An 18484-nucleotide genomic window follows, 5' to 3' on the forward strand; every position below is an offset into this window, starting at 1 on the left:
TTGTTGAGGGAGACGGGTCTCTGGTTGTAGATCTGTTCTGCACACTTCAGTTCAGCTTGGTCGTGTCTGACTCTTTGCGACACCATGGGTCCTGCACAACCTGGCGTTTTAGTGAAATTGTACCTTGGGGGGTGATTTGAGTATCTATGGTTGAAATGATTGGATGGTTAAAGGGGATTAAATTGAAAGCAAAATTTGTAAAACTCTTCCTCAGATCTTTCATTTATCATTTGGAAATTGATGAATATTTCCACTTTGAATCTTTCCCAATTTCACTTCAGAAAATCCTTTAAATTTCTTGCCCTGAAATAGGAAATAGGTAGTGTGCCCTTCATTTCAGAAGGAAAAAAGTCAACATTAATTTTTTTTTTGCTAAATATAGTCCCCTTGTGCTTTTTGAGAAATTGTAATTTGGTATTTTCATTGCTGTTTAAGTGTGAATAATATCATGTTTTGTGGTGTTGTTTAGATAGATGAAAAAAAATCCAGAATTAAAGCTGTTGGCCACGGGGTCTCTGACTTAAAGGGCTCAGTAGTGACTGCTTTGATAGAAAATCTCTTTTCCTGCTTTGTCTTTTTTTATTCTTTCTGGAAATTGGAGTTCTTTTAATTGGAGTTCTTATGTATCCATCTGAAGAGCTGAACCATTCTTTTGAATAGGAAAATCTTTTTCTTTTTTTCTTTTCATAAATACATTCCCTCCTGTCAAGAGGACAGAGATGTGGAGTGGTTAGCTTGCCTCTGACAGAAGGCTGAAGCCCCCGCCATCTCCCTTCACTGCAGAAACCTTTCACGAACAGGTTATCTCCCCAGTCCCGTAACACCCTGTCTTCCCCTCCCAGGCAGTTCCTGTGGAGCTTCCGGCTGCCGGGAGAGGCGCAGAAGATTGACCGGATGATGGAGGCATTCGCCCAGCGCTATTGTCAGTGCAACCACGGGGTGTTCCAGTCCACAGGTGAGCACGAGGGGCGTCCCCTCCTGAGGTCAGCAGCGCCTGCCAGCTTCTCTTCTAGGTACTGGGTCATGCCTAAAACCAGAGGGATTAGGTTCCTGCCTAAGGACATCACTTTAAATGGTATTTATAATAAAAAAAAATAAATGGTATTTATAATAGTAAAAAGTTGGAAACTATCCAGAGTCTGCCAGTAAGGTAGTAGGCATCTAAGTAAGGGCACCTCTTGAATTATGAAGTGTACAACTCTTAAAATTTATGTTTTCATAAAGAGGCTTTATCGACATGGAAAAATGCAAATAAGATTAGCCAAAAAGCAGACCTCAAAACTGTGTTGTAATTCTTTTTTTTTTTTTTTTTGGTATAATTCTAATTATGTTACAGTCTGTATCTCTGAGGTACATTTTTTTTTAATTTATTTATTTTTTAATAGATAATCACTTTACAGAATTTTGCTGTTTTCTGTCAAACCTCTGAGGTACATTTTGTGATACATTACGTGTAGGCACATTTATATAAGAAAACAAAATAAGTTATTCCTCTGTAGTGGAATTGTAGGTAGTTTATATGTTCTTTTTCATATATTGTGCTTTTCTGTACATCTTCTTCTTTTACAAGCTGAGAAAAATGAAACACTTTTACATCTTGAGCACTTTACATTCTTTCCCGTGCCTTGCCCTTCGCAGTTGGAGTGTGCACAGACGCATGGGTTTGGCTTACTCTTGAGGGCACTGCTTTGTAATCTCAGTCTCACCTGGTGTTTCTTGTTCTTTATGGTGGGATGTTTCTGACTGGATTTTGTTTTTTCCTTTTAGACACTTGTTATGTCCTCTCATTTGCCATCATCATGTTGAACACCAGCCTGCATAACCCCAATGTCAAAGATAAGCCCACCGTGGAGAGGTTCATCGCCATGAATCGAGGCATCAATGATGGGGGAGACCTGCCCGAGGAGCTGCTCCGGGTGAGCTCAGCTCTCCTTCAAGGCCACGGGCTCAGGCGATGCTGATGGAGGGGACGGGAGGGACGTGGGCTCAATCCAGTGTCTGCCCAGCCCGTCCACTCAGCTATATGAATTGCATTAAGAAACTGATAGCAGGGCCCAGTGAGCAGTCAGTGGGGGAAAGTGATTTATGACTCTGAGACTAAAGGCTCACGTGGAGGCTGGGTTGGTCTCCCTTCTTTCTTGCTCGCCGGTTAGGCCTCTGTTTCTTTTGTCTCTGGATCCTGAAGGCAGAGGGGCTCTCGTGCCACCAGTGCAGGGCACGCAGTGATGCCCACTGCATGCGTGACAGGGAGGGGCAGGCGTGAGAGGTATTTCTAGGATCGGAGACGTGCAACATCATCTTTTCTTCCAGAATCTGTATGAGAGCATAAAAAATGAACCCTTTAAAATCCCCGAAGATGATGGGAATGACCTCACCCACACTTTTTTCAACCCAGACCGAGAAGGCTGGCTATTGAAGCTTGGTAAGTGATGCCCTCTGGGTCAGGGCTCCTCACAGAAGCTTAGAAAGGACGTGCATGTGCACACCCACACATGCAGTATGGGGAACAGGGGTTTGGTACTGGAGGCGCTAAGGAGAGACTTTGGTATGAGTTCCTACTGTTCTAACAGAATTGCCTCCCAAGAGACAGTGAATGCATGGCCAGCGCCCCATGGGACACACAGTCTCCTGGGACAGACTTGCCCACATAAATATTGCCCACGGGTGTTTGCGCTCCATGTTACCTCTCTGGGGTGGATTGAGGAGGGTTCATTTCAAGGCGGTTCCCCGAGGACCTTGTCCTTTTCCCTTCCCAGCCCCCCTGACCACTGGGAGGGTGGCCAGCTGTGCCCATCTCTCTACTTCCCATCACAAGTTTGTGCCCAGTGCTCCCGCCTCCCCCACCCCCAGTGCATCATCACTTCCTTCTGCATCTGGCTCCCCACAGGCAGCGTGCATGGCAAACCCAGGGCCCTGGCTGCAGCGCAATCCACGGCACTCTTACTCATTCTCGGGCGCTGGTTTTTTTTCCCCCTCCTTTCCAATCCAAATCAGCCACATTAATGATTTTGTCCATTCAGAAAAACTAAAAGTTGCTCCCCTTCCCTCTGCCAAAAGTGAGCTGGTATTGCTGAGATGTGTGGTCATGATCTGCCATCAGTGGGATAGGAGTGAAAAAAAGGAGCAGTAGATTTTTACGCACATTCATGTGTACCTGTGACTGTTTCATTGACAGTTTCAGCACTCAGAGGGAACCCCCAGACATAATGATGCTAATTTCTTGGCCACTGAGAGAGTGCATTCCTCTGTTTTTTTTTTGCCTTGGCCTTTTGATGTGTGGGTTCCCGCATTCTCAGGAGGTGTCATTGGAATGATCCTCCTGTCACCATTCCAGCTGTAGGTCCCAGTGAGATTAGAAGTCCTTATTACATTCTAGGCTGTTACTGACACATCTGGGACGTGCTGAAATGGAATCTTCAATTTTTGTCTCATTCAGGAGAATTTGTATACTCTTTTAAAATCCTAAGTCCTTGTGTTTATACATAATGACTTAATTCATAAATTCTCCTTAAAGCACCACCTCACTGATTGGAGTTTTTAATGTCTCTCAAATTGGTCAGCATACCGTATATATTTAAGCCAGTAGAATCTTTGAAGTCAAGGCTCTAAAATTACTTATCCCAGAGGCAGCCACTCTGCTCTGCGTCCTGATTGCCAAGTGGACAGAGTTAAAAGGAAACCTGCTGGAAATGTAAGAAGTATATCCAAGTTTGGGTTTGCTTTCCCCTCCAGTGAGATTTGTTTAAATGCTAATACTAAGTGTTAGCTTTGACAGCCCAGATACTAAATTTAGAGCAGTACGAAGATTATCTTGGTTCTTACACCATGATGACATGTAAATTCATGAGGCATCCCATATTTTTAAAAAAGAAAAAAATTTAACTAAATGTGAAACTCGTTTTTAGGTCATGGCATTACTTTTTCTGAACCTCCACCAAACCCTCCTAAACTCTTCCTGTCGTGTTTTCACCGTAGCACACTTAGAATCACCCCTGTTTGTGTGTGTGCCACGGAAGGCGGGCCTTCCGGCCATCTGTAGTTGTATGTGTATGTCTGTGTATGCATATAACTGTAAGAATGTGTATTCTTGTGTATACACATATGTACATATGTATTCACAGGCTTGTGAGTGTGCATTTTCACACTTTAAATAGGAGTAGCCATCCAAAGAGAGACACTTACTTTCTCCCGAAGTAATCTGCACTGTGCTCGCTCTGGGTTCTGGATATAGTGACAAATGTCAGCTCAATGAGAACTGACTGGTGGCATCTTTGGGGCCAGGATTTGGGTGGTGCCTCGGGTCTTGCCTTTACCAGGTAGGACGCGGCAGATGAGGCAGGCCCTTTATTCTCACGCCAGACAGCAGCGTTTGCCCCGTGACTGTTTTTATGTCCCCATCCCCCGCCCAGGCAGACATGAATGACTAATACAGTGCACCTTAAGATTAAGGAGTTGGGTTTAATTTCTTTGTTTTAATTTTCTTTTCTCCCTCATTTGTATGTTTCCATGATTTTGGCTCTCCTTTTCCTTGCCCCAAACTCCAGGAGGTATGTAATCCCCTCAACCCTGCTCGCTCGCTCTGCCCAGGCCACTGTAATCGCTGCAGCGTTTTCTTATTTTGTTATTTTTTGGTTATTTTGTTTTTTAATTGCTGGTGGTAGTGTTAATGCTGCTTCTAACTTACCATACAGTCCCTCGGGAACCGGTCAGGCTTGGGGTGCGGAGGGATTTTCATCTTTCCCTGATAGGGGTGGTGCACGGTGTGTCCAACAGCTGGGCCCAGATGTGGAATGATTTGAACTTTCCTGAGGGAAGTAGTGTAAGAAAACACAGTAAGAGTGGGTTTTTAAAAGCAAGCAAAGCAGTCATTGAATTCTCTCTTGGACTTTATTGGTCAGGCGGATGCTATATTGTTGATTCAAATTGACACCCATGAATTTTCGAGATTTCTCAAGTGGAGAAGAGGAGGAGGAGAAGGAAGTGACTTCCACGGCCGTGTGCTTCTGACACACCTCCCGTGACCAGAGAAGAATTAAATTAGACAACGTAGGACATTTGCCCTTGCATGAAAAAGGGAAATGGTGTTTCTTAAACTCAGAATGAGGCCAAGTAAGGTTTAAAAAAAAGACGACAAAACCCCCCAACCCCTTCTTGAAGGCCTTCCATTTAATTTTCTGTTTTGGGGGAGGGCATTACAACCTCGGCTCTGATTTTATGTTTTGTTTTTATCCCTCCTCTTTCCAATGAGTCATCGTTCAGACCCCCAAATTGGCCTCTTAGTTATGTCGCTGGTGTCTGCCCTCCCCTTGCTGGTTTCGGGGCACGTGTTTTCCAGATGAGGAGTCCCTGGATGTCTGTTACTTGAGCAGAGCCACACAGGAAAGAACGGCCCCAACACTGATGTCTGTAAAATGTTCTGGGGCCTTGACAGGTGGCTCCCAGCTCCCGGGGAGCCAGAGCCAGGCCTGTATATCTATGGGGTGGAGGCCCGCAGGCAGGGCAGTGGTCCTGTGAGTTCCTCAGGGACTGTCTCAGGTGCGAGCATCAGTCTGTCTGCTTGTTCCCTGTCTGTTTTCCTTCCAACATGGAATGTGCCCCTGGGACCGCGCGGTGCTCCATGGTAGGAGCTTGTTAGGGCAGCAGGTCGTTGGGAAATAGCCAGGCTTTCTTCACCAGGGAGAGGCTTTGTCCAGCTTTGCTTTCTGTCCTAGATTTCCTTCCGTCTTCCTCCTTTTGGCACCTGATCCCTCTTCCACAACCTCCTGAGATCCGAGGGCCCCCGGGGTGGTCCTGTGAGAGGAGCGCACAACAGTGGGCGTGGGCTGAGGTGTCCTGTGTGGGGGGGCCCCCCATGGGGGTGCAGGCCCAAGAGGCAGAAGAGCTACTTCCTCAGACGCTGACGGGGGCGGGCTTCCTTTTCACAGCAAATCAGCTCCAGTTCTAAGTATATCCTTGTCTTCCTTCTCCTCATTTATTTTGGTTCTGCCCAGCCTCTCCCATTTCCTCATGCATGTCATATTTCCATCCATGGTTTTCCTGATTCATGCCCTAGGGCCTCAGGGGCCAGAAGCACATGCTCACAGAAGCTGGCAGTCGCTGTGGGGGAGAGAGTCAGTCTTTGCTTGACACCAGCACGGGACAGGGGGTCTGGGTGGGGGGCGTAGCACGCCCTGGCTTACGGCCAGCCTCCTTCCCCAACCAAGGTCTGTGCCATTGAGAACCTCCGCAGTTCACGAGCAGTCGCTTAACCTCTCAGAGTTTGGGCACCCAAGCAGAGCCACGCCAGGAGCTCAAAAGTCGGTAGCCCTTAGAGTTGCTGCCAGGACCTATGCTGGACCTTTTATTTCTGGGACGGGATTTGCTCCAGCAGTCGGATCCTTTGAGGAAACCAGGCGTGAGAGCGCAGCCACATCCTGGAAGCTGGAGACACTCGCTCTAAAGCCCCTGCTCATCTGTTGGGGGTGAAGGGCAAGTGAGGAAGCGTGACTAGGGTCATTGGATTCACACCTTGTGGTCCTTGTTTTCTGTGAGGATCAGAGAAGCGGTGCCCTCTGCAGGTTACGTTGGCAGAGAGAGCGCCTCCTGTCACAGGGCAGCGCGAGGTTGTTTGTGAAACGGCCTGCGTATCTTACCATGTGAAGGCTTTTCATTTGGTTTGTATTCAGAAAACTTTTCCTGGACCTGGTGTGCGTTGAGGAGAATGGCTGTGCTCAGGGTCAGACTGGGAGCAGAGTGTGCCTTCCTTCACCCAGGCCATGGCAACGTTTCCCTTCCTTCACATCATCTCAGGATAACGTCATGACTCTGACGTTTCCTTTGATTGAGGAACGTTTAAAAGGACTAGGGGAGCCTTCACCAACTCACCGCCACCCCTGAGAGCTCACTTGGCCTATGGCTTCCTCCTCCAGTTAATTTTGTTTCAAGCTTCTGGTGAGAAGTCCACAGTTGAATAGGTACCTCAGCCCACCAGTGGATTCTTCCCTGTTCCAGGAATTCTGCTTTGTCTCACCCAGGACTCTGGGAGAATTTAGGACACTGGCCCAGAAACCTAAAAAGCCAGAGTAGAAACATACTACGATCAGGAAGGTGGGCTAGGCGGTGAAACTGCAGGACTGTGGGTTCCTTGTTCCAGGAATACTGGATTTGATTGTGAGGGGATTAAGATGTCTTACTTCCCAGTTATTCTCCTGCCCTTTTCTGATAAAACCCTGGGCTGGTGGACTGGCAGTGTAGCGTGGCCAGGGGGCTGACCCTCTCCCCTCTGTGTGCCCCATTTCCACTGCATCCATAGGCTTCTGCTGACGCTTCTCTGGTTCATCGCTGTCCCAGCTCCCTCCCCAGCCCCTGCGCTCATCTGCTGTCCTGATGTCATCTGCAGGGGGCCACCCAGCTTGCTTGCTCTGCTTGTACCCACAGACTTTCACACTGTGAAAGGTGCTTCTGTTTTGGCTCTGTGTCTCGTTACTGATGTAAATCTGCCATGGTCTCAGTGTCCTCCTGGCGCCCTGCCCTCGCTTCCTCGTCCCATACCCTGGCCAGTGGACTCCTATCCAACACACATCTCTCTTTGCTCTGCAGGTGGCAGGGTAAAGACCTGGAAAAGACGCTGGTTCATTCTGACTGACAACTGCCTTTACTACTTTGAATACACGACGGTGAGCGCCTGCTGGTCTGCTGGGACGAGGGGTGGACCAGGCTTTGTGGTTAAAACAGCTCTAATCAGACAAGATTGGAGGAGGTGGGGATGACGGTCAGATGCTGCATCTTGGGGCGGGAGAAGAGTTTAAGTGAAGAGGAAGGGCTAAGAGGAATCTCAACTGGGGCCTGGACATGGTGTGTGGTGCGTGGCCACAGGAACCATAGTTCAGAGCCAATGTCCAGCTCTCAACTGGGACAGCTGGTGCCTGCTGGGAGACAGTGGCAGAGAACGTCATACATGGCATTAGAAACGGGTCATGGAGCCCAGCTAATGAGTTTGGATCCATGGCCAGGAGAGAGTTTGTGGCCCCACTGAAAGGGAGACAGAGGTAGTCGTGATTTGGAGAATGCACATCTGTGGTAGCTGGAATACTGAAGCACTTGATTTAGAAGGAACAGCCAAAGGGCACAATGTATAACAGAGGAAAAGAAAGTGAAATGAAATGGGAAAAGTTAGAGGCTACCTGGAGTTTTAAGAAACTGATGTTTACTTAAATTGAAAATTTTGTTGGTTTTTTATTCAGTGGTAATGAAATTGTAACAATACAAATACTTGTTACATACAAGTCCCGTTTGTAACAAGACCTATGAGCATAAAGATTGTACAGCAAAACCGTTTCTGAAGCTCCCTCTAACAGAGCCCCCAGGAGGCCTGGCAGGTTGGTGGCCTCAGATTGGAGCCCTCTCAGACAGGCTCCCCATGGCTGGGTGCTCTTGCTTCTGCCCTGTTCCCTGGTCATCAGAAGAGAAAACACATAGCGCCAGCAGCACTGGAGAGGGTCTTACATAAGTCAGGGCAATCGAGGTCCTCCTGAGAGAATGAGGATTTTAGAAGCATCTTGTATCATAAAGGAGGGGCACAATGGGATGAGAGTCCTGGCCGTGTTTGTGTGACACTCAGTAGGAGGCAGGCCCACGCCTGACCCTTTGCAGCTCAAGGGTATGCAGGTTCCACTGCGTCCCGCACGGCGGTTCTTCAGCTGGTAGACATCATGTGGATGTGGCTTCTCAGCCAGGCAGTGAGTCATGACAGTCTCAGCTGGTGACTCACTCACTCAGCAGTCTCCCAGGGAGACTGACCAGGATTTTGTGTGTAACGGGGGCTAAACTCATGCCACAGAAGTTCTGCAGCTTTGCTTTTCTGTTATGAAAATCCTTTCAAATATGAGAGTAATGTATTTCAAATACCCAAAACAGTACAAACATTTTTTTTCACCCCCTCAAAGTACCGCTGTGAGCAATTTGGTAAACTTCCTTCTGTTTTGCACCCGTACCCCCCACATGTATTGCCCTTTTTCTTCTAGACTGATGACATCTCTAAAACGTTGTTTGGATCTTTTTCGTTGGTCTCTGGGTTAGAATGAACTCTCTGCAGGCGTCTCAGCAGTGCACCCCTAGATCCCCGGCGGTCTCAGTGGTAGTGCAGTGAGAGTCTAGAAGCTTGTGGTTCTTAAAATGACGCCGACCATGCCGGTGTTACCTGAATTCAGTCTAGCAGTGCATCGGCATTTTATTGGGCAGTGGGAACCAGAGAAAACGTTCCCAAAGATGCTGATGGGGGAGTCTCAGGCTAAAGATGGTAGGTGGAGACATCCTCATGGAATTACCTAATAAAGAGGGAAAATCTAGTAGAAATAAGTGGGAACAAGGCAGCCGGATAAGGAAAGGGCAGAACTCAGCACGCTTCCCATTTGGCAGAAGGGGCCTCAGCACATCCTGGGGCCAGCAGAAGGGCCCTTGCTGTGTGGCCAGGCCCAGCAAACCCCAGACCTCCCTGCCCCGTGCCCAAGTCCAGGAGAAGCAAACTCAGCAGGAGTTCTTCCTTTATCCCTGTGGATGGAGGAGTAGAGAGGTCTGCTGAAGGGTAGAAACCAGGGAACAGTGGAACAACAGGACTCACTGTATCAGTAAAAGCTCTGAGTATGTGTTCATGTGAGCAGACTGTCCATGGAGGGTCTGCAGTGCGCATCAGCTCCAACACGTGCTGGACACCAGCAGCCTCAGGGGAGAGTCAGGGCTCAGGGTGTCCGAGGGGGGCGCTCCCTCCACTCACTTCTCTCCTGGGGGTCTGAAGCTGCCAGAATACAAGATATCTGGCCCTCCAGAAGTTTCAGACTAAAAACAAGTAAGAACCAAACTGCATATTCAAAATATAGCTATGTAAGTGTGGAATTATAACTTATTTATTAACAAGTTAAAACTTTAAGGAATGATTAGCCAGAAATGTAATTCCTGTTCTAGAGGAAAGGCTTGAGACAGTCCCAGAGATTGAAAGATACGCCTTAAAGCAATTAGTGGGACTTCCCTGGTGGTCCAGTGGTTTAGACTCCAGGCTCCCAATGCAGGGGACCTGGGTTCAATCCTTGGTCAGGGAACTAGATCCCACATGCTGCAACCAAGAGTTCACATGCCACAACTAAAGATCCCCTCATGCTGCAACTAAGATCCAGTGCAGCCAAATAAAATATTGGGGGTGGGGGAGGAAGAAAGCTAACAGGTGCAGAGGACAGGTGAGAATGCTCCCAGTGCCAGAATACCAAGACATGCAAATGCAAAGACAGGTCATGAGATTATTGCCCTGAAAAGGAGAAAGAAACCTGAGTCTGCAAATCAAAAGGGTGCACATGGTATTTTAGGAACATTTGCTCTACAAAGTGTGGCATAGCCCAGTTAAACTGTTGACCTTGGAACACAGTCTTTGGCCATTGGTGTCTGGACGTCCGAGAGAGGAGGTGAAGGCTGCTGGTCAGGTGCCAGCAGGTGTGGGAGTGGCCTTTGCTGAGATGGGAAGCCCTGGAGGAGGGCTAGTCGGGGGTGAGAGGATGCGGGACTCTGTTCTGTACAGGAGTCTAGGTGCCTTTTTGGTCCAGATGGAGTTGTCAGGCAGGCAGTGTCTCTTTGAGGATCCTACAGCCTGGAGCAGGAAGACGGGGCCAGCGGTAATGATAAGGTAGTGACACATGATGCAGCTGTAGTCCAGATGTTGGGGGCACAGAACAGGGGCGCCCAGGGTGAGAGTGGGGCTTCCTAGCTTTGCTGACACTAGAACTGAGGCTTGAAAGATGAGTTAGGCAAAGAAGCAAGATAGTTTTTGTGTGAAAGGGACTTACACATTCCCCACTGGAAGGCCACCAACAGCTCTTGTCACACTCATGCTTTCAGAGCATCTGCAGAAGCACCTCTTCCAAAGGCTTCTCAGTTGTAGGGGTTCATCTGTGATATGTTGACAACACCCACACGTTTCTTGACCCTATTCTTGTTTTGGAACGTAGGGTGTGGGCTCTGGAGCTGATTTGTGGACCTCAGGTCAGGGGGAGGTGCAGGAGCTGGGCTGAGTCACTGTGTGAGGGTAACAGAACAGGTGTTTGGAAGCCGAGCAGTGAGGTCTCCTCTCTCCACCTCTTCTGCAGGATAAGGAGCCCCGGGGAATTATTCCACTAGAGAACCTGAGCATCCGGGAGGTGGAAGACTCCAAAAAACCAGTGAGTGTTTTTGATGAGCTGCTTCGGAGGGACAGAAGAGATGGGCATAGCAGCTGTTCAACATAAGATGAAGTCACAAAGGTTTACCATTGACCCTGGGCAACACGGTTGGGGCTGCGCGGGTCCCCTTACAAGCGGATTGTTCTCAGTGGTGACTGCTGCAGTAGAACACTGTCTGCGCTGGGCCGAGTCCTTGGAGGCCAAGCCTCTGCTGCACAGACGGAGGCCACCTGTCCATCAGACGTGGTCCCTTAATGTGCAGAAGGTCGGTGCTCACCCCCGCCTTACTCAGGGGTCAAGGACTTGAAAAAACTCCAGAAGTACTAATTTAGTTTAGCCTAACTTTAAAAATTATCTTTACAGGTAAGGCAAAGGTGAAAGAAACTAAATAACGTCTTTCATTCTGTCCATCTGCTTTAGTGTCACTTTCTAACTATCACACGAGGTATAGGATTATCCTTCCTTAAAAGGCTTTAGCAAGCTCTCATGATTGGGCCACTTATTTTTTGACCTTCAGATGGCTTATAAATATTTTTCCTTTGTTTTGGATTATTGTATTGCTGACTTGGCTGTAAAAGGCATTCGGTTACCTGCAGTTACCTCCATATTTTCTATAGGTTAGAAGTAGAGCTAATGTGTTTCTGCTTGGTATCTTTGCTGGTAAGACCTATTTGTATACAATGTATGTTCTCCAGAATTCCACTTTTAGGCTACTCTTTTTCAAAGGAAAATGTATGTTTCCTATGAAAGTCAGAATAAAGAAATTAACTTTTTTTTTTAAATAAAATTTTCCTTTTGGGGAAATAAATGAACCTTTTTTTTTTCTTGGTCAGCAGCTTTCTTGGATCTTTATCGCTCTCCCTCTCTTTCTTAATTCTCAGAACTGCTTTGAACTTTACATCCCCGACAATAAAGACCAAGTGATTAAGGCCTGTAAGACGGAGGCTGATGGGCGCGTGGTTGAGGGGAACCACACGGTCTACCGTATCTCGGCCCCAACGCCCGAGGAGAAGGAGGACTGGATCAAGTGCATCAAGTAGGTGACATATGACAGCTGGGCCCTCGCATCTCAGACAGTCACACCCCAGCTGCCTGTGCGCTACCCACCCACCTCAGCACCCTGTGCTGAGTCCATAGTGGGTAGTCTGACTCTGACTCCCGGGTGACTTTTCACTGGGTCCCTGGATTCTTGACCCTTGGACATTTTTCAGAGAGTACCTCACATCTCGGTTTCCCAAGAGCCTCTCCTGGCCCCACAGAGGGGACTGGTGAGCAGGCTTAGAGGCACAGATGCCAGTGGCCAGACTGGCTTTCTCATGTCTTTGGAAGCAGGTCTCATCTTCATGGTGACAGCTCAGCGGAAATTGTAACCATTCCCTTTTACAATTCCTTAATCCTGCGAGACACTCTTGTCCCATTTACAGATGGGAAAACTGAGGCCTATTGAGGGTAAGTGGTGAACACTTGTCAAAGTCATGTGGCAGCGATCCAGGATCATAAAGCAGAGCCCCACACTCCCCACTCAGCTGTGAAGGAGAGAAGGTTTGGGAGAAGGCAGGTGTAAACAGATCCTGAGATCCAGGGCTCTTCCTGGTCCCTGCTCTGCCTGTCACCGACTTTATCACAGGGGAGGTATCCTGCTGCAGCCCCTCTTCCCCACTCCCCCCTGGGGCTTCTGTGAACCCTGTCCCACCCGCCATCATGCTCACCGCCCATCACCATGCGTGTCTCAGTGGCTCTTCCTCCTGGGCGCACTCTGCCCACTGGTGCTGTGTTCATCAGGCGTGACCCAGCCATCCCCTAAGGGTGTCCCTGGGACCAGAGTGAGGGTGGCCACAAGAAGGTGCACACCTACATGTGTGGCTGGGCGGGGCTTCCAGACCTGAGCACATCATGTGTCCTGGGCCCCTCACGTGGGCTGGAGATGTCCCGTGGCGTCCCTGGGGGTTGGCCCACCCAGGAAGCTGAGGTGGGCTCCTCACCCTGTCTCCCCGAAGACGGAAGCAGGATTCCTTCCCGACCTCTCCATGTGGTCAGACACTCGCATAGCAGAGTCCCTCGGGACTCGTCCCGGCCTTGTCCAGGTCTTGCCTCCCGTGCACACGTCCTCTCTGTGAACAGAACCTGGTCAGCTTGTAGGAGCCATTGTGCACCTGGTCAGGTGCAGAGTCCGCAGTCACATGGGCTTGTGACAAGCCCGGAAACTGTCGGCACTTGGAATACCACTTCTCTGGAAAAGCAAATGAAACTTCAAGTTGTGGATCACAGTTTGCTTGAACGTGGAGAGTGACCAATGTAAAGGGGCAGCAGGGGGCCACGGCCTGCCGTCACCACCTGTGCAGGTGTCTCTGGGGCCAGTGTGGGGGCTGCCTGGGCTCTCTCCCCACCAGACTGTGGATGTAGGGCAGGCCGCTGGCCGCTGCTCGGACCCCGCTGCCCAGTGACGGGTCTTGGCTGCTGAGCTGGTGCGCTTGGGGACTCAGAAACTGCCGAGTACAGACTGCAGCTGCCAGCCAGATGCACCACGTGCCAGGTGACACACAGGGTTGTGTGGCAGTCACTGCTGCAGACGAATGCCTCTGTCGTCACAGAGCTGGAGCATCGCGACTGTTTGCCCAAGTTAGAGCACAGCCGTGAGGTGTAGAGGACTCCTGAACTTAAGCTGATTACTTGGTTGAAACAGGCAGTAAGCGCTCCACGGTTACCTTGTTACCTGTACCTCATCTTCCTCCAGACTTGTCTTCTGTGCCACGTGTGGATCCAGCGAAGGCTGATGCCATGATGTGGCCTTGACAGGGATGGTCAGGCAGCTGAGGGGAGTGTGTGGGCACAGCTGCCACTAGGAAGCCCTGGCCTGGGTTTGTATCTCCTGTTCCTTGGTCCTTGCTGATTTCTCTCCTTTTCTGTGCTGCAGGGCGGCCATCAGCAGGGACCCTTTCTACGAGATGCTGGCCGCACGGAAGAAGAAAGTGTCCTCCACGAAAAGACACTGAGTCTGCAAAGCCAGCGGGGCCTGCGTGCCCGGCAAGTGCTTCCCAGCCAATGAGGCCCGGGGTGGCCGCTGCACCTCCGACAGAGTGGGAGCGTCTGGCTAGGCATCACCCTGAATTCCTAGAGACTAGCTTCAGCTTTTGCTAATTTTTTTAAGTGGGAGAAGAGTAGGTGGTCACCCCTGAGGAAGGGGGCCTGACGCCTTCACACTTGGGTTTTGAGCCTTTCTCTCTAAAAAAGAAAAGAGCTCCTGTCGGCCAGGCCGCCCCCCGCAGGTCTCCGCTCAGCAGGTCTGAGAGCAGAGCTCAGAGCCGACCATTTACCTCTCGGTTATTCCCTGGGAAGAAGCCTTCAACCCTGTACCATAAATACGTGTATCCGTATCTTATTATATGTTAAGAAAAAGTGGGGAATGGAAGAGAAGCCACATACTATAAAGATATATTTTTGTTTTTTAAAGAAAGAGAGAAAGTAGAGCTGTCCAGATGCATTCTGTCCCATGTGCTTCGGGAAGCTTCTCCCTGGAGAAGAAGCTCTCTGGACCACTGCTGCAGGTGTCAGCCCAGGGCAGGGGCTGGGCAGACTGCCTCCCCATGCTCATAGGGGCTTGGCTGGGTGGGAGAGGGGGTGGCGAGAGGGTGGAGGGGGCCACACGTCGAGGACAGCCTCGGGGTCTGCAGGGCAGCGCCAGCCACTCCAGTCAGTGCTTGTCCTTCCTGGTGCCTGAGGAGCACCGTGGGGAGAAGGGAGTCTGCCCACCGCCTGCGCTCTTCTTTCTCTTTCAGGAGTCATTCTTGTCGGGCTTTAAAATAGAAAGGCAGCATCTTTCCTCGAGCTACATACCTAATAACCAAAACTGTGAGGAGGGCAGTCCTATCAGAGGGTCTGGGATGATCTGTTTCTTATTTGGTTTTTCTTCCTTCTGCCCCTACACTCCATTCCTCGTTTTAGAGGAAGGAGCGGGTCTGACCCGACCACCTGAGGGCTTCGGCCTTCCCTGCCTCAGAGCTGGCCCTCACCTGGACCACACCATGGGTTTAGTGGTGGCCCTTGGAGGGGAGCGGGCCTTCACCTGTGTGGCAGGGCCAGGGCGGGGGGAGCCAGGGGCTGAGGGCTTGGCCCCCGCTCCTGACGCATGGCCAGAAGGAGCCGCGGCCACCGCTCTCCTGCCGTTCTCTCAGGGACTCTCGTCCGGGCCCGGCACCCAGTCCAGGCAGAGCAGGGCCGGCCGGGCCATTGTCGCCAGACCCCTCCCAGGCCGTGTGACCCCGGCTTCCCCGACTCCTTCCAGGCAGGCTCGCATCTCTGGAAATAGCTTTGGTAAAGGGGGGTGGGGGTGCTTTCTGGCCCCCCCCCCCGGTGTAGGTCCTCCCTGGAGTGGCTTCAGGCATTTTAATGCCAGAGCTTGTGAAGGTGACAGAAGAGGGTCCAGGCTGGTAACCTGACCTTTCTGGGTGAGAGAGCCAGGGCAGGGCCAGCCGAGAGCCAGGGAGTCTGGGCCGGTGCTGGAGCCCCTCTGGTGATCTGAGTCCTTGGCCTGGGTTCTCGTGAATATTACCTAGACAGAGAGGCACCTGGATCAGTATTAGTCTATTTATCAGAGGTGTAAATAATCCATGTATAGTTTTTCTCCTTTTAGATTATTTTGTATTTGTTTTAAAAAAAGTTTTGTCAAAATATAAAGAAATGACTGAAAGTTGTTGACAGGGTTTTTAAAAAATTATAATTATTATTCCAATTTCTTTTTGTTTGTTTGTTTTTTTGCATTGTAAACTAGCGCCAAGGAACTGCAGCAAATAAACTCCAAATCTGCCCAAACCACTTTGTTACCTGTGGCGTTGCTTCATGCCCAGCTGGGCCTTGAGAAGGAAGGTTCTGCTTGTCAAGTGCACTCGTGAGGGTGGATGTGTCGCCTGAACTTCACACAGGTCAAGTCTAGTGACGATAAAGATCGGAGGTGGGGAGAATGGTGCTATCTCCTGTTAAAGAGAGCAGAGCAAGAAAGATGACTGGCATAGTGATTTCCCCCTTTTTTGGAAGAAGAAACAAATGTCAGACATTGACTTTATTTTTTTTATTAATTTTTATTGATTATAATTGCTTTATAATGTTGTGTCAGTTTCTGCCATACAACAAAGTGAATCAAGCCGGGATGCACATACCCCTTCTTTAGATCTGCTCCCCACTTGGGTAACCACAGAACACAAGCTTCCCTGTGCTGTAGAGTGGGTTCTCGTTAGTTACTTGTTTTATACATAGTAGCACGTATGTGTCACTCCCAGTCTCTCAGTTCATCCCACCCTTCCTTCCCCTGCTTGGTATCCTTAAGTTTGTTCTCTCCATCTGTCTCTTTCTGCTTTGCAAATAGGTTCATTGGTGCCATTTTTCTAGATTCCACATATAAACAATATTATATAGTATTTGGTTTTCTCTTTCTGAATTACTTCATTCTGTATGACAACGTCTACAGACATCTTTTATTAAGATCAAGAAATGTGCCTTCAGCCTTTATAATACATTTTCAGTATCATTTCAGTTTCCACATGTGCCTCCATAACGCCAGGGAAGAGTCACAGTGAGGTAGAACCCAAAAAGCCCAGAAGGTACTCAGCATAGCATCACAGGGTAAGGAGATGGACAAGCCCTAGCCTGTCCCCTCAGCTAGTGTTTCACCAGAAAGTGCAGTGTAGAGTTACCATATGATTCAGCAGTTCCATTCCAGTGTGTATGCTCACGAGAACTGAAAACGTGTCCACATAATAACTTGCACTTGAATGTTTATAGTCGCATGATTCACAATGACCAAAAGGTGGAAACACTACAGATGTCCATCACCCGATGACTGGATAAATGAACTTTGGTGTGTTTGTACAGTGGAATATCATGCAGCCATGAAAAGGAATGGGTTGGGATTCGTGTTATGACATGGCCGAACCCTGAAAACATCATGCTGCATGAAAGAAGCCCGATACAAAAGCTCATGGTTTATATGATTCTGTTTATATGCAGTGTCTTTAAAAGGCAAACCTATGGAGAGAGAAGGTGGGTTGGTGGTTGTTAGAGGCTGGTGATGTCAGGGGAGAACGGGAGTGACTGCCCATGGATACAGGGTTTCTTTTGAGGGTGTTGAAAATGTTTGTTGATAGTTGCACAATGTTGCGAATGCAGTAGAACTCACTGAATTGTACACTTTAAATGGACAGGTGAATTCTGGACTTCCCCAGTAGTCCAGTGGTTAAGAATCTGCCTACCAATACAGGGGACACAGGTTCAATCCCTGGTCCAGGAAGATCCCACATGCTGTGGAACAACTCAGCCCCATGTGCCACAACTACTGAACCCTAGAGCCTGTGCTCTGCATCAGGAGAAGCCACCACAACGAGAGACTTGGGCACCACAGCTGGAGAGTGGCCCGCATACGCTGCCACTGGAGAAAGCCCATGTGCAGCAAAAGACCCAGCGCAGCCAAAAATAAAAACAAACAATTTTAAAATTAAAGGGTGAATTCAATGGTAAGTGAGTTAGATCTCAATTTTAGAACAACAGCAGTGAATAAATGCCCTGACTTCCTGTGGTTCTGAAACTATGGTTCCCTGGACAGCATTTCCATCAGCATTGGGGATGAGTTAGAAGTACAGATTCTTAGGTGCCCACCACACCCACTGAATTGGAGCCTGCTGTGCTGGGACCTGACACGGTTTAACAAGTTTTCCAGGTGCTTCTGGCGCCCAGTACTGTTTGAGAATACTGCCTTAAACAACCACCCCAGTTCTTTTTGTCACCAGACTCAGGTTGGCTGCTCATTGGTCAAGTATCCAATGTTGAGAAACAAGTGTTGGTTACAAAGAAAGATGGCTTTACTTAGAAGCCAGCAATCCTGCAGAGAATGTGGACTCATGTCCCAAAGAACCCATTTCCCCTTGTCAGTTAGGGGGCAGGAGCTTCTAAGGGGGAGTTTCAGGGCTACACACGTGGGGTTGGGGGGCCACGTGCAGAACAGCACAGTCGGCTCCAACAGTCATCTTAAAATTTCTCATGGAGTGATCTGATCAATGTCACCTTGATTATTTTAAGTTCAGTTAATCTTCAGATCCAGGGTCAGTTTGTTTCCATTTCCTTAAGGCCAGTTTTTGCAATTGTGCAAAATGGAGCAGCTTATGTCACGTCTACAGTCTGATCATCATGTTGTTAACAACTTCCTTCTGGTTGGGGTTTCAGTATCTGTGAAACAGCCAAAAGGATATTACTGAGGATGTTACCTGCAGCCCTTGAGGAGGAACTAAAGGTATTTTGTGTAATAACTGTTATTTTGC

At 49.0% G+C, this 18484-nt stretch overlaps 1 protein-coding gene across 4 annotated transcripts in view; it reads left to right on the forward strand.

Moving 5' to 3' along the window:
• CYTH1 (cytohesin 1) overlaps window positions 1-15989 on the forward strand; it is a 73512-nt gene extending 57523 nt beyond the window's left edge. For 3 of the 4 annotated variants that reach the window (XM_020896583.2, XM_020896582.2, XM_020896584.2), the window contains exons 7-13: window positions 843-955; window positions 1768-1916; window positions 2311-2423; window positions 7577-7655; window positions 11109-11180; window positions 12062-12216; window positions 14095-15989. In XM_020896583.2, the coding sequence (XP_020752242.1) occupies window positions 843-955; window positions 1768-1916; window positions 2311-2423; window positions 7577-7655; window positions 11109-11180; window positions 12062-12216; window positions 14095-14173 (760 nt within the window). In that variant the 3' untranslated portion in view covers window positions 14174-15989. The remainder of the gene's footprint in view (window positions 1-842; window positions 956-1767; window positions 1917-2310; window positions 2424-7576; window positions 7656-11108; window positions 11181-12061; window positions 12217-14094) is intronic. The other variant, XM_020896581.2, reaches the window with a different exon arrangement.
• Window positions 15990-18484: the final 2495 nt, after the last annotated feature.

This window comes from Odocoileus virginianus, chromosome 17 (assembly GCF_023699985.2).
Source record: "Odocoileus virginianus isolate 20LAN1187 ecotype Illinois chromosome 17, Ovbor_1.2, whole genome shotgun sequence".
NCBI lineage: Eukaryota > Metazoa > Chordata > Mammalia > Artiodactyla > Cervidae > Odocoileus > Odocoileus virginianus.